We start from the raw sequence: 16,277 nt of genomic DNA, 5'->3' as shown, positions 1-16,277 counted from the left end.
GTCATTATCTTTTTTTTTTAAGTTCAACTTTTATATTAAATATCATTTAAAAGAAAAAACTCATACATTAACTCATATATCAATAAATATCTGATAAGTCTTCTATTGTATTCTTTGTGACGGAATGATGGTATTTGTTGTTTTCCTTTATTGACATCAAACCCATACTGACACTTTGCTTTGCAGTTCATGTGCATTGTCTCAGTCCATTCTCACAACTGCCCATTTAAGTAGGGCTTACTCCCATTTTATAGAAATTGAAACTTGGAAGTCAGGGAGCTCACCTGATGCTGGACAGCCAGTTGCATGGAGGAGGGAGCCTGAATTCAGACCTAAATGGGTTCTGACTCCAAAGCTTGTAGTTTTTGCCTTTGTACCATTCATTCATGATAAAAAAGAAGTAAGGGAACAGCCCTCCATGCTACCCTAAAAGTATAATGGTAGTCAGAGGTTCAAATATTGCGGCAGGTTTTCTTATCCTTTTTCTTTTTGTGTCATATGTAGTAGAGTCCTAACATTAGTGACTAAAACTTAAACTTGAAATAAGATATCTTGATTGATGTCAGCTTCTAACCCTGTAACTTTATCTACCCCTCAGTTTCCTTATCTATAAGATAGGGCTAAGCATAGGCACTTCCCAGGCTGGGGATATAGCTCAGTGGAAGAGCACAGTGCTCAGCATGCACAAGGCCCTGGGTTCGATCCCCAGCACTGCAGGGTTTAAAAAAAAAAAAAAGACTTCCCTCACCTCATAGGGTTCATGTGATAATTAAATGAGATAACACATAAAATTACCTAGAACAGTGCCTGGCACCTTACAGTTTCCTTAATGTTAGTGGCTGTGGTTATTATGCTTAATATCTTATAGCTTTACTCTTATTGTTTCCCCTCCACCTAACTTTGCCAATAAACCTTTGTGCATTTTGCCTCTTTGTGACTGTTTTTTGCTCCCTGGTGTGTAGAGGAGATGCACTGTACATTAACCCAAGAGCACAGGTACCAATGTTGACCATTCTCAGGTGTAGCTTTGATGAACCCTGAAAATACTAAAAATAATATAAAGTGTGAGAATACATTAACAGGGTTGGAAGGAATTAGGTTTTTGTTGTTGTTGTTGTTTGTTTTTGTTTTTGTTTTTTGTTGGGGATTGAACCCAGGGCCTTGTGCATGCGAGGCAAACACTCTACCAATGAGCTATATCCCCAGCCCAGGATTGGGGTTTTTTTGGTCAATGAAGTGGTGACGATTTAAGAGACTCAGTTGTTGAGCATGGTGGCACACACCTATAATCCTAGCAACTTGGGAGGCTGGGGTAGAAGCATCACAAGTTCAAAACCAACCTCAGCAACTTAGCAAGACCCTAAGAAACTTAGCAGGACCCTGTCCTAAAATTAAAAAAAAATAAGTAAAAAGGATTGAAGATGTAGCTCAGTGGTAAAGCCCCCCCTGGGGTTCAATCCAGGTGCCAAAAAAAAAAAAGAGAGAGAGAGAGAGAGAGAATAAGTTACAGATTACCATGGTCATGTGAAAGTTAGGTAAGTCAGATCAAAATTAAATTCAGGGGCTGGGGTTGTAGCTCAGTGATAGAGTACTTGCCTAGCACTGCTTTCCATACTCAGCACCACATAAAAATAAATAGAATACAGATGTTGTGTCCATCTACAACTAAAGAAAAATATTTAAAAAATTTAAATCCAAATGTGTGATATTCAGTAACATATTATTGCTGTCTTTTTCCTGGTTTTTGTTTTTTAGGAGGTGGTTTGGTTTGGTTTGGTTTGGTTTGGTTTGGTTTGGTTTGGTTTGGTTTGGTTTGGTTTGGTGCTAGGATGAACCCAGGACCTGGCATATGCTGAGTACACGCTCTACCACTGCGCTACTCCTCTAGCTCCTTATTTCTGTCTTTTTGATAATCCATTTGAGTAGAACTTTAGATATGGATATATGTAGAAACCTGATATCAGTTGTTTTAAGAGAATCAGGGACACAATTGGAACACTGAACTCTAGCCAAGTCTTCATTGAATCCTCCTTGCTCTGATATTGCTGTTTTGAGGCTTGAGAGGGTTTCAGCATTGCAGCAGTAAATTGGCTTTCTTCTTTTGTACCCTGCTCCACCCTGACCCCTCCTGATGATGCTGATACGACACATCTCCTTCATATATCTTATTTGGTCCAGTCATCAATTAAACTTGATTCATCTTGACTTTTTTTTCCTGAAAAAGATCTGTATTTGATTTACCATATTCTTTATATTTGAGAGAAATGGACATTTACTAACTTATGAAAACATAAAAGAGCCTCATTAGGGCAACTTATGAATTGCTGTTCCTAAATTATCATGTAACCTAAGGGCAGTCTGTTTCTCCTGGATAATAGTACTTTAAATTTCTTTGGGGAAGAGAATATTTGTGCAGGGTACACATGGCCTGCAATGAAAAAAATGAAGCTACTATGTCATATTTTCGAAACAACAAATAGCTATTGTGGTATAATACCCAGAGCTGCTATTCTGGCCATCTCAGCTGCCTCAAACTCACTTAAGAACTGAGAGATGAGCCAGGATATCTCAGAACAAGAAAAAGAGAGTTCCTGCAGCCAGATTCATCATCTTTACTAATAGGATAACACCTATACCCTTGCTTGGAGCTTGTTTATTTGTCTTGTATGCCTAGTTCTAGCAGTTGGCACTGAGGTTGTCAGGACAAAAATGCAGTGTGCAGAAGAAGAAGCATCAAGAACAGTAGGTATGGAGAAAAGCAGGTGTTTCGTCTTTTTGCAGGCCCCCAGTGATAAAATTATGCACATCATAGATATCCACTTAGAATGTCTGTTTATAAAATAGGTGTTTAAAAAGATGAATTATATAAATGTGTTTAGAAAGACTGCCATCAAAATTTGGGTAAATGACACTTTAAACAGTAAATTAAATTAATTTGAAGTCCCACTATTTAAGTGAAGAATTGCTGTTAATATACTTACATAATCCCAGACTTTTTTTTTTCATATAAAGTTATGGATATATTATATCTATTATAGCTTATCACCCTAGCTTTAAGAATTACTCCTGTTGGGGCCTGGGGATGTAGCTCAGTTCGTAGAGTGCTTGCCTCACAAGCACAAGGCCCTGGATTCAATCCCTAGCACTGTAAAAAAAAAAAAAAAAAAAAAAAAAAAAAAAAAAAAAAGAATTACTGCTGTAGAATCATTCACCATCTCTCTCTCCTCTCACACATTAGCTGACCACCCTATTCACACTGCCAGTGGAGGGGAGGAAGCAGGAAAAGAATCAGAGTAATGCCTCTCACCTCTTCAATTCACCTTCCATGCTGCTCCCAGAAGGATTATACTAAAGCCCTTGTGGCTGACCCCACTGCCTGATCTCCATTCCATCCCCTTTCCCTGTGAGTCTGGGAGCAGCTTAAATGAGGTCAGGCTCCTTTTTGATTGATCTGTGTCTCTGACACCTAACACAGGGCCTAGCACATAAAAAGTACTTAGTAAATGTTGGCTGACTTTGATTAAGTGGGTTTTGGTTTTCATTCCTCCCTTTGGAATTTCCTCTTTCTCCTTGACTGATTATGGAAATGGCTGTTGTGTTAGATGACATTGGAGTCACATGACTGTAAAGGAAATCGCCTTTTTACCTTTTGTTCACCCCCAACACACACACACACACACACACACCTATGCACTGTTGTTTCTGGAGCTGCTGCCCCCAATAATGTGTCAAGTGCCTGGAGGGGTGGTCTTTCTCAAAGCTTCCATCCCTGAGATTTTTTTTTTTTTTTTTTTTTTTTTTTTTTTTTGCAGTGCTGGGGATTGAACCCAGGACCTTGTGCTTGCAAGGCAAGCACTCTCCCAGCTGAGCTATCTCCCCAGCCCCATCCCTGAGATTTATGCCACTCTTCTTTGCACTAGTTAGCATGAAACTGCCGACTGTACCGTGGAATCACAGGGACCACAAAGCATAGATGAGGGAAATGGCCGGCCAGACTCTTGCCTGTTTGACTCATTACCACCTGTCCATGTTCAAGACTCCTTTTTCATCCTTAGTACACCATACAGCTTTTCAACTGCCTGTATTCTAGGCATCTGCTCTCTGTCCGTCCCTCCTGCTCTCCCTGTATCTGCCTGCCTCTCTCTCTCTCTCTCTCTCTCTCTCTCTCTCTCTCTCTCTCTCTCTCTCTCTCTCTCTCTCTGGCTTTTCTCCTTTCTGTTGCTCTGTGAATTCTCTGGGTATGTACATTTGGTGTAGTTTCCCCCTGGATTTGTTTTTTTTTTTTTTTTTTTTCCTCACCATCTTCAGTCTTTTGTGATGCAAACATACTCATGTTTCAATCCTGGCTTTCATCTAGTTCAAGGGTAATTTATTTCCTTTTTTCTTTTGGCCTCTGGGATCTTCCACAGCCTAGATCAGAGCCCCACCACCTACTCAGCTTCAGCTCAGAACTGTTTTCATCCTCATTCCTCCTACCACGCATGGACTGTAGTTTACCCAGCACCCTCTGAAGAGACCTTACAGAGAGGGTCTTTGATCCGTCTACGCCATATTTTGGGGACTCAACTCTGCAACACCTAACTGCAGACTCTGAGCTGTTTCCTCCCCACTCCTCCTCTTTCATTACCTTCCCTTCTTCAACCTCTTCCTTTCATCCTGAAAGATTGTCTTTCCAGGAAAAATCCTGCTCCTCCTAGGACTGATGTCTCAGCCTTCCTTTCTTTCCTGCCAAAATTAATATTTTTAGAGTAATTCCTGTTCCCCTGCCGAAATTGCATTCATGTTGAGATTGTTTTCCCCTATAGTACTACACTGCATCTAAAGAATCTTTAACTTAGGGCTGGGGATGTGACTCAGTGGTGGAATGCCCCTGAGTTCAATCCCTGGTACCCCCCCCCCCCCCAAAAATCATTAATTTTCCACCAGTCCATTTCCCATTCTTGCTCATTTCATCATGTCTGAACTTTTCTTTTTGGGAGGCAGTGGGCAGGGCGGGGGAAGGGGTATAGAGATAGATCCCAGGGGTGCTCTACCTGCGGAGCTACATCCCAGCCTTGTTTATTTTGAGACAGGATTATGCTAAATTGAGGCTGGCCTCAAGCTTGGAATTCTCCTTCTGTAGCCTCCCAAGTTGCTGGGATTACTGGCATCCACCACGACATCTGGCTATGTCAAAAGTTTTCTGGCTGTTGTTCCTGGTTCAAGTGTCATGGTTTGTTGAACAGCAAAACTTTTATTTCACAACTTGGAACTCTCAGTGATGTTTAAAATTGAAAATCCAAATGAGTTTCTGGAACACTTGGGCCTACATACCAGTTTTTACTTCTTGACCATTCCCATTAAATTTTAGACTAAATGCTTAAGAAGAAATGGTCACTGTGCCACCAGGCAGTCACTTTTTTAATGATTCTTCCACTCTTGATTTTAGAAAATAGCTTATAAAAGAAATCCAATCATTTGAAAAAAAGGCTTTGCACAGTCATATAGTTATTGAAATTTTAAGTAGGGTCCATGGACTGTGAGTTTTTCAAGAGTAACTCTAGTCAAGTTTCTTTTTAAAGAGTATAAGTTAAATTAAGTAATATAAGTCCTGTTTCAACATAAAAGTATAGGCATCTTTTTTGAGGCCAGGGTGTTATCTTTTAATATCTTCTATTTTTATTAAAATACCTGGTGTTATCTGTGGCATTAAACTTAATATCAGCATTTTCAGTTAGAAGCTTTTTCTTTCGATGAATACTTTGTGTTAAAGCATTCATCTCATCTACATTTTTAAGTATTCTTATTTAGTTTTAATAAATGGATAAAAGGTTTAATACACAGGAATTTTCCAGTGTCAGGCCACTTTTTATTTGTAATGTTTCTGTAGCTGCATTGATTTTTATGTTCAATATCTTGGCAAGCTGCTAATAATAAATGTATTGAGCTGATTTTTTTAAAGGTAAATAGAAAAATGAAGGTATTAAAAATGTTTCTGCTCTTTCCCTTGGAGGTTTGCCAGAAAAGCATCCTCTAAGCTGTGCACTTTTCAGAATCTCTAATTCTGAGGCTTTCAGCAGCATGAAAATGGTCCAGCAGCCTAGTTACAGATCATTTGTAATAGTGTCCAAATTGCTAGTGTGAGTGAGCCTGTGCTGAAAAATAACCATTAACTCTGGTTGATTAGATTCAGTTCCTCCTGTGCTTTTTTCGAGGACCTTTACCTGTGTGCATGATTCTCCATGGCTGTTTGCACCTGGTGTCATGCATTTTCAGTCTTCATTATGCTGGTCACACAGTGGCAAGAGAATGATTGAAAGATCAATATGATAAAAATGTCTTCTCCTTTAGGAAAAGTCCCGAAAATATTAGTCATTCTGATCAACTCAAGGAAAAGGAGAAGCAAGGCTTTTTCAGGTCAATGAAAAAGAAAAAGAAGAAATCTCAAACAGTAAGTAGATAGCCAATTTCTATGTCTAATGGCATGGGTTTCTGCATTATTCTGTGGGTATTTTACACTCTATATGTGGCAATCAAAGTTAATTTCTTGCTGAGACTTGACATGCGTACACTGTAGATGTCTCTTCTTGAAATTCTATACAACTGTTCTCTCACAAAGTCTTTTCTAGATTCAGCAGAATCTTTAGAGTAGAAGAAATTTAATTTGGATGAGAGAGAACACTTTAAGTCTCTCTCAATAAACTTCTTATCCATGTGGATTTATATTCCTATAAAAACTATGGAGATGTAGAATTTGTTTCTCTCTGGGGGCATAAAGATATGTGAAATCCTAGGAAACAGTTTTGATTTACATTTGAATCTTGAAATTCATAACTATCATTCCTTATCCTCCTGGCTGGTTGTAGAATTCCCATGTTGACAAGTATATTTCTATGCTGTACAGTCACAGAGAGAAGATCACATCTGATGTTTCAGAGCTTCCTTTAGTACATAGATATGTTTCCCCTGCAATAGCACTGCAAAATGGGCTGCACCTTAGCTCCTGGGAGCCCTCAGCCTGAACAAAAGACCGGCTCCACAGACTGAGTATATCACTTCACTGAGATACCCAAGTGGCAATTCTGCTGGCTAGAGACTTGAGAAAATGTGGGGAAACCAGGCCTCCAGGACAGCAACAAGGGTGGTTCTTCACCCATATGAGACCTGCTTCCCCCTTAAATTCTTGACACCTTCAAAATTAGATGAGTTAGCCATTTTAAATGGTTTTGTTTATAGTTGTACTTCATATATGATATGCTCTCATTTACTAGAAGAGGAAAATTGCCTAATCCAAATGGCCTGTTTGAATGGACTTCCTTGATTTCATCTGTAAGATGAATAGATTAGACTCAGTGTTTTTGAGGCCCTTTCCATTATGAAAATTCTAGGATTGTGACTCAATGGTAAGTAAAGATGAGATAGGTGATAGTAGCAAAATATATAACCTAAAATAAGGATTTTTGTTTCATAGATGTTCTAGAAATGTTAACAAAGACCTTTCTTAGATTACTTTTCTAGACCATTCTTTCACTTGCTTGCTTATCAAATTTATGTATTTCATGATAAAATATGACCTTATTAGAGAAAATGTACAAAAAAGAAAAAGGTTATTTTTAATCTTACCCTCTTACCACACTAGTATTAAGATTTTGATATATTTCCTCCTAGCATTTTAGCCTATGCATATGTTTGTGGAAGAAAAGGGGGTGGGGTGTGCTTTAAGTTTGTTTTAAATAATAGTAATAATTCTAGTATAATTTTATACTCTGGCTTTTTACAGTATATCTATCTGTATCTATATATACACAATATGTATGCTGCTTCACAAACCTATGTTATCTTCAATTTAATGCCTGCATAATATTCCTGAAATGTTTGTTTGAATTTTAAAAAAAATTATACCTACCTTTATCTCTAACTTAAGTTTACCTAAAGTGAAAAGTCAAATCAAAATGCCACAGTTGGGCACAGTGGCACACACCTGTAATCAAAGTGACTCAGGAGGCTAAAGCAGAAGGATCGTAAGTTCCAGGCCAGCCTTGGCAACTTAGTGAGACCTTATCCCAAAATAAGAATATAAAAAGGACTGGGATGTAACTCAGTAATATAGTTCCCTAGTTAAATTCCCCAGTACTATAAAAAAGAAAAAATGCCACTCAGTCAGATATTACTTACACTTGTTACTGAGAATGGATGAACACATAGACCTACATTAGCCTAAGGATGCTTAAAATATTTAAAGTGCTAAAAAAAAGAAAGTAAAACATTTACCATTGTCTATAGAACATATTTATCATGGTCATTGAACCTCAGCTGCCTTTTCCTGACCACTGTGATTTTTATTTTAGAGTTTTTGTTGTTAACCACAGATCTACAACCATTTTAGGTGGTTGACAGAAAATAGTAAGAATCAAGGAATTGAAACTGTTTTTGTATTTAGAATTAGGTTTTAATGTCCGTCTGCCTTAGACCAACATTAAACCTAAAGCCCCTGACTCAGTGAGGCCAAGTAGAGTATATACATGTTGACAGACTTCATTATTCAGCATAGAGTTACTTAGATATTTAAATAGTATAGATTAGGGTAAATAGGAAAATTATTATTCTCTAACATCCCTTTGACTTAAACTTATTTTTTACTAGATATTTAAACTAACTGCAAAATATCTTTCCTTAAGCCTTGCAAAGCAAATGTTTTTTAATACCACCATGTTTTTTAAGTAAAAGAAAAAATATTTAAGGCATTTTTTGAATGAGCAAACATAATTAAAATTCATTTGTTTTCACTTTCTAGAACTCAACAAAAGGAAACTAAAACAAACTGAAAGATTTAAGGCATAGTAACTTTGGCGTAAGATTCAAAGAAATTCTGATGCCCCACGCACATAGAGAGGTGTGAAATTTTAAAGTTGGTGGATCCTAAATCTAGCTGAACCACTTTGTTTCAGTAACAGGAGCTGAGCCCAGGCAGGTTGTGACCTGCCCAACACATAGTCAGTTGGGAGAACTAAAAGTGGGTCCTCCTGAATCCCAGTGCCAGGCTTAGTCCATGCTGGGCCCATTGCTGCAGAAAGCCTCTGGGGTGTTGCGGGGGAGCTCTCTTCTGACCTTTTTCACTATGGGAGTTAAACTGTGCCCTGGGTTCTTGTCAGTAGAGCAGGAAAATTCATGGGATATTTTTCTCAAATGTCTTCATACACATACCCATAAAAGATGGTCTGAATGCCTTTATTACTTTCTAGTTCTCTGACAATTGAGATATCCATAAGAGGGAAAGGGGGTGTCAAAAATTAATTCTGTATGGTAAAGGTGCCTGCTTTGACTCAAGCAAATCTGGAAGCTGCCTTGGGAAGTCTGGCTTCAGTTACATATCCAGAGAGTTACATAAACCCTCAGAGCATATGGTGACTTTGCCAACTTGGTAATTGTATCCTACTTAGTATCTCAACTTGCAATGATGCTTCAATTTAAAGATTGAACTTTCTGTTTCTTCACTTGAAAAGCCAATTTTCTAAATTGTGCCAGATATTTCCCACTGGGTAAATATTTCTAACAGTGTACAAGAAGGCTTCTTATTCAATATTAGCATCCCATTAGTCCTCTTCCAAGCAATGTATTTTGGCTCAAGAGTTGACCAAGTTTAAAAGAATTTACGGTATCTTTTTACCCACTAATAGGCAAATTATATGATATACTTTTTAGTTGCTAAACTTCTCTAGCAATTAGGAAAAGATTGAAGTTCCTCAATAGCTCATTAAACAATTCTTTATAATAATTGTTCTAATAATAAATACATTATTAAATGTTTCATAAGCTTAATATGAATAGATGTCTGTAGGTCTCCAGGCATTCCTACCATAGGTATTGATCCTGACCACCACATATTATATACTTAGAAGAAGTTTGTGCTTGCCTTGAACTTACCTTATTGACCTCTTCGTGTCCAGGTGAGAAATAAAACAGAACTGCTCTAGATGCTCAGCACAGATTCTTCCAGTGATTGTTAATATTTAACAATTTGAAGACTGCAAAGGGCTATTAGTTTCAATAAAAGCACCTTTTTTTTTTTTTTTTTTGCAATTAGTTTATTTGTATCTTATATTGCAGACAGATTCCACCAACGGGGAGAATCCAAGCATCAAGAAATCCCTCTTTCCTCTTTTTAATTCAAAGAATCATTTAAAGCATAGTTCTTCTTTGAAAAAGCTTCCTGTAGTCACTCCACCCATGGTACCCATTTTTATGTATGGTAGCCCTGAAAACTGCTCCAGTAAACTTGTTTTACTGATGACAAAAGCATGTCTTATTTTCATGGGGTCATATTCTCTTTGTGCTAGTTAAGTACCTGAGCCAGTTCCATAAATTCACCAGGATATAAATTCTTTGTCATTCTGGATTTTTTGGAATCAGTTAAAGATGTTGATGCATAACATCTATTAAACAAACTAGTAAAAGACTAGTTTGGATTGTCTGATTAGCCAGTTATTGGCCAACAGCATTCATAAAGTCCCTTATTTCCTGTAAAGAATTTGATTAACATTTACAGTTAACAAATGTCTTTGCATTTGACTCACAAAGTTTGTTAACATTTGGTTGGCAGTTTGTTTCTTTGAAACCAAGTTTGAATCGACCAAATTAAGTGAGCTAGCAGGCTCCATGAAAAAACAACTTCTACTAGTTGGTGACTTGCTCTTTCCTTGCCTGGCTCTAGCTTTTGCTGGTCACTTAGTTGAAAGCCACAGCTTTTGCTTAGCATTTGGCATAAGTCTCCTTTGTTCACCAAAACTGGCAAATAGACCAATTGCATTCACTTGGAATTTGTGGCACAAATTTCCAGCATTTTTCTAGTGTGTAATGCTAGACCCAAATTTACTGGGCAGCCATTGGAATTATGATTCAAACCATACTTTCCCACTTCGCTATCCTTGAAGACCTACTAGACTTCTTTGGCACCAACTATAGTGTTTGGATCATTTTCCCAGCAGGAAAAATTTTTTGTTTTATTGAACTGGTTCATAACCTAACTGCAATATGGAATGAGGATACGACAGCAGTTCCTGGTATAGCCCAATTTAACTGCTCTCTCTTACAGCGACTAAAACTAACAGCATGGGAATGCTTTAAGGGTTGAGGTTTTAACAAAGCTGCATGACATCTGCCAATTTTTCCTAATGCAGGGAAAATTATTAAGAGGGCAGCAGAATTTAACTAGCATCACTTGCATTATGAATATTGGGAGAGTTTTGGTTTCTTTCTTGTTGTTTTTTTTTCTCCCCCCTATGAGTTTTGGTTTGGTTCAGTTTGCTTTCTGGTTCTCCTCTTGGGTGTGGCTGTATATCTTAACTTGATTTATTGGTGTGCTCATTGAAACCTTGTCCCCTTTCACTCTAGGTGCCCAATTCTGATGGCCCCGATCTTCTGACATTACAGAAAGCCATTCACTCTGCTAGCACTTCAAGCAGACCAAAGGAGTGGCGTCCTGAAAAGTTCTCAGATCTACAGATCCAAGTGAGTGGAGCCTGCACTACTTTAGACTCTGACTCTGCACTGCAAGTCCTACAGGGGAAGGCAGGGGAGTTTAAGTTAGCCTCTCAGTGTCACAGAAGGCTGAGGGCCTCCTCCAAATAGACCCTCACTAATAGCCAGGTATATCTTGAGAGTCAGGATGAATCTTGCTTCAGTGACTCATGTCCCATTGGGGAAAAAGTGAGTCTCTCTCAGCCTTCACTTAGCTGGGTAGGGGGCAGAGAGGTTAAAGGGATGAAGAAGATATAGTCGTAGCAACCAAATACTCTACAACCCAGGAGAGAGATTCATAAAGAATGTGTTGAAAAGTGAGGTCAGTTATAAAATGTTGAGAGAATGATTGGAGATGGTGGAAAGATTAAGATTTCCTTAAAAGTAGTAGCATACAAATTGGGTCTTTTTTAAAATTTTTTTTAGTTGTCAGTGAACCTTTATTTTATTTATTAATGTGTGGTGCTGAAAATTGAACCCAGTGCCTCACACATGCTAGGCAAGCACTTTACCACTGAGCTATGACCCCAGCCCCCAAATTGGGTCTTAAAAGACAGATACAAATATGATAAACTTTCATGAAAGAACATTCCATTTTTTGAAACCTATGCTATTTCAGATAGAAAACAAGCAAACAGTTGCAGTAAGAACTACATATTAGACAGTATTGTGTAGGCACATTTATCTGCTGTAGTGGGGGAATAAACAGAAACTGAATCAATAAATTTTTTAAGTAATAGAGGTTTATCTCCTTTAAACGGCTATGTTGACTGGAAAAGTTTCAATATTGTAACTTTTCAGTACCACAGTGAACATAGTAATATAATTTGTCAATTTCTTTAATGGTACCACAGGTTTCTGTGGTTTGGAGGTGGGTCCCCTACTCCTTATAGGTTTTCTGTTTACTCTCTTTAGCTATAAGCTGTAACTTAGAGTTGGGGACAGGAGTTCCCCAAAAGGCTATCCTCTTTATCTAACCATTTATATTTTCTCCTTCTGATATAATATGGGTTGGAGGCAGTGGGGGAATAGAGAACCAGATATCCAAGTATATTGGATGTGTATCCAAACTAGGAACACAGGCTCCAAGCAAGAGCCGTATGCTTAAACTCCATGGTAAAACTGTTTCTTTTGCCAAGAGGTTTTTTTCAAGTAACTTTTCATCTTCAGCTGATTCTGGATTATTGTAATTGCTCAATAGTTACATGTGATTAGGGCTAGGAAAAGTCCCCAGGAGTCTCATTGTGTTATTATAACAATATAATAAAAAAATGAAAAACCAAAAACACTTTTGAGTGCTTACAGTGTGCAGGGTACTACGCCACCTCCTGTAGGGACCCACAGCTTTCTTAGAAAGATCTTGGAATAGTGTTAGAGGGTACTTCCCAAGAGCAGTTCATCCTTGAGTTGATTCTCACACCTTTTACTTTGTCTGAATATCTTTCTTTGTTTCTGTAACGTTTTTTAGTTGTAGATGGACACAATACCTTTATTTTATTTATGCATTTATTTATTATTTATTTTATTTTGGTACTGGGGATTAAACCCAGGGGTACTTTACCACTGAGCCACATCCCCAGCCCTTTATTTTTATTTTGAGACAGGGTATCACTAAGTTGCTCAAGGCCTCACAGAGTTGCTAAGGTTTGCTTTGAACTTGAACTTTGATCCTCTTGCCTCAGCCTCCTGAGCTGCTGGGGTTACAGGCCTGCACCACTACGCCTGACTATTTTATTTATTTATTTATTTTTATGCGATGCTGAGGATTGAACCCAGTACCTCACATGTGCTAGGCAAGAGCTCTACCGCTGAGCTACAACCCCAGCCCCTACTTTGGCATTCAACATCACATTCCTTCAAACCCTATGGTGTTCCTGGAGATCTTCATGGTATTCAAACTTGGCTAGCCCTAAATGTATGTCACTTGTACTGTGACACTCAGAGTAAAGGTACTCTGAGGATTAGCAGCGAGAGGTGCCCCAAGGTTGGGATTGAAGCCTGAGTGATAGAGTCCAGCAGTAGTGATTGGCTGTGCATGTCCAAGGGCTTTCCATGCCTCTTCTAATAGTGGCTTTCACATGTCAAGTGGTAGAGATGGAAAAAGAGGAGAGTCAGCTGCCTTTGACCATTGAGGAGCCCGAGGCTCAGGAGTTGCCTGAGAGTATTTGGCTAGCCTGAGGCAGACCATGTCTAGGACCTTGCCTTCTGCGGTGACGCCAGTCTCCCTCCATAGTGTAGCCCCCGATGGGTCCTTTGGCCAGCAGCTATATCATGGACGGGCAGGCAGGCTGTGAGCCCATGTTAGGAACTGAAGGCCTCTGTGGATGAAAAATTAGATTCTGTAGGGGTTTTGCTTCTGTGCTTTGCATTGTTAATACCCAAATCTTTGCATTGTTACTACCCCCTCTGCCACACATGCACATAAAAGTAACTACAGCAGGGCACATTCAGACCTTACAATATCAAAGGAAAGGGAAAATCAGATACATGAGAACAAAAAGGGCTATACAATTTTTTAGATCAGTGCATTACTGCCTAACTAAAGCATTACATTCTTCCAGCTTCTCGTACAACTAGATAAGCTTGTGTGCCTGAGGTCTAGACAGTAAAATAAAAGTGGAAGTATTATATGGAATTTTGGGGAGGTCTTCTCAAAAAGGAAAATCACATCCCTTCTTTTTTATTATTATTATTTTTATTTTTTTTCAGTTGTAGTTGGATATAATACCTTTTATTTTATTTATTTTTTTGTGGTACTGAGGATCAAACCCAGTGCCTTACCGGTGCTAGGCAAGCGCTCCACCACTGAGCCACAACCCCAGCGCCCCAGGCACATCCCTTCTTATAGTTCTTCTTCCTATGGTTGAAGCACGAGACTCCATGGTAAGCTGGGATGCAGCCAGATTGCAGGAGCCTGGGCCTTTGAGCGATACCCATCAGCTCGAGTTGTTTATTCTAGATTTCTAGGTTTTCATGTGAAAGAACATGACTATAGTCTTGTTCAAAGCAGCTCAGAGGACAGATAGACCTGGGCTGGCCCCTCCAACCACACACTTGGCCCTCCCTGGCTTCATTCAGGCATCTCCCCTCTAAGCTCCATTTTCTCCCAGCTCCCTGGTCTACTCAGAATTTAATACCATATATGTTCTTATCCTTTCTTTCAGAGCCAGCCATTAAAATCACTGCGCAAGCTGTTACATCTCTCTTCAGCCTCAAATCACCCGGCTTCCTCAGATCCCCGCTTCCAGCCCTTAACAGCTCAACAAACCAAAAATTCCTTCTCAGAAATTCGGATTCACCCCCTGAGCCAGGCCTCTGGTGGGAGCACCAACATCCGGCAGGAGCCCACACCAAAGGGCAGGCCAGCCCTCCAGCTGCCAGGTCAGATGGATCCTGGTTGGCACGTGTCCTCTGTGACCCGGAGTGCCACAGAGGGGCCTTCCTATTCTGAACAGCTGGGTGCCAAGAGTGGGCCAAACGGGCACCCTTATAACAGAACAAATCGCTCACGAATGCCAAATCTGAACGATTTAAAAGAGACGGCCTTGTAACTTATGCTGGGGTTGGGGGAGGGGGGACGAGCCAGTTGGGAAGGGAGGGCATGGGGTGGGCCAGGGAATGGGCTGGGCCAGGGTGGTAAGCCAGTATTTTCAGCTTTATGAAGGTGTGTGCAATATTGTATGTGTAGGGCCATCTGGCTCCTCACAGCCACAAATGCTAGTCAGGGATCTTAGAGCCACGGGGGTTCCTTAGGAATCGCCACTCCCCACAGGTCTTGTGTGAGAATGGATAGAGTGTGCCATTGAGGAAGAAGAAATTCTTGCCAGTTTCTCCCCCTTACATTCCAGCTTTAGTGCAATCTCTGTTGAACTTGGGAAAGCCAGGACATGTCCTGGCACTGCAAGGGATAGAAAAATTCGTGTTGACCGATGCCCTTACCACGTATTTTTTTCTGCCTAGACTAAATGTGGGGTTTGTTGTAATCCAAGAGTATCCCTTTGAAGGGTTAGCAGATGAACTGTATGTCTTAAATTGTTTTCTAAGCTTCCATATTTGATAGGATTTGTAACATTTATTTATAATTAATATTGTACTGTTATAATTATCATACTTTTATGTTCTAATGTAAAGTTATTTTGAGCTGTTTGGAACATTGTGAAGCAGTGGGACAGCTACAGTAGTTTCTATAAAAACTAAACAGTAACATTTATATATTGCATCAGGAGTATTTTATTCTATATATATAAATATATATGGTAAATGTCTGTTTTATAAATATATTCATTTAAAGAAAGTATCGTTATGACACTATCTGCCATATTTTTATACATTTGTGATATGAAGTGAGTATTATACTTCTAATAAAGGGAGTTGAATTGTGGCTACATGTGACTGTAACAGTATGAACTTTGCTCGACTTTTTGGCCCCAGCAGTAGCCTCTAGATGTGATCCTTGGTAGCAGACAATGCAGCATCTCTTTCCAGACCCACAGGGGAAGAAGGTCAGCTAGACCAGTGAAGATTCCAGCAGGCCTCGTTTCTGCCCTCACACACTTGGCTCCCGTTTGTGTCCAGGGATGTTACTTGTACACAAGGGGAGAACAGACAGAGGTGTTGCTTATGGGTCTTTGTAGAAAGAATGTGCTCTTCCACTTAGCAGTAGGGTAGAGCGTAGACCAAAGATTCGCCAGCAAACATTCCTTGTTGTGAGGTTGTAAGAGGCACCTGTCTGCAGATCTTGCAAACCAGCTCTATGCTCCTGAATACCATCCACCCTCCTG

General features: G+C 39.4%; 1 protein-coding gene across 8 annotated transcripts in view; it reads left to right on the top strand.

Moving 5' to 3' along the window:
- CDKL5 (cyclin dependent kinase like 5) overlaps positions 1-15,060 on the top strand; it is a 165,006-nt gene extending 149,946 nt beyond the window's left edge. For 6 of the 8 annotated variants that reach the window (XM_079122778.1, XM_079122781.1, XM_079122782.1 and 3 more), the window contains 4 exons: positions 6,331-6,430; positions 10,087-10,209; positions 11,371-11,487; positions 14,661-15,060. In XM_079122778.1, the coding sequence (XP_078978904.1) occupies positions 6,331-6,430; positions 10,087-10,209; positions 11,371-11,487; positions 14,661-15,047 (727 nt within the window). In that variant the 3' untranslated portion in view covers positions 15,048-15,060. The remainder of the gene's footprint in view (positions 1-6,330; positions 6,431-10,086; positions 10,210-11,370; positions 11,488-14,660) is intronic. The other 2 variants (XM_079122784.1, XM_079122783.1) reach the window with 1 other exon arrangement.
- Positions 15,061-16,277: the final 1,217 nt, after the last annotated feature.

The sequence above is a fragment of the Sciurus vulgaris genome, assembly GCF_902686455.1.
Source record: "Sciurus vulgaris genome assembly, chromosome: X".
Lineage (NCBI taxonomy): Eukaryota > Metazoa > Chordata > Mammalia > Rodentia > Sciuridae > Sciurus > Sciurus vulgaris.
This window is presented reverse-complemented; position numbering and strand designations above follow the sequence as displayed.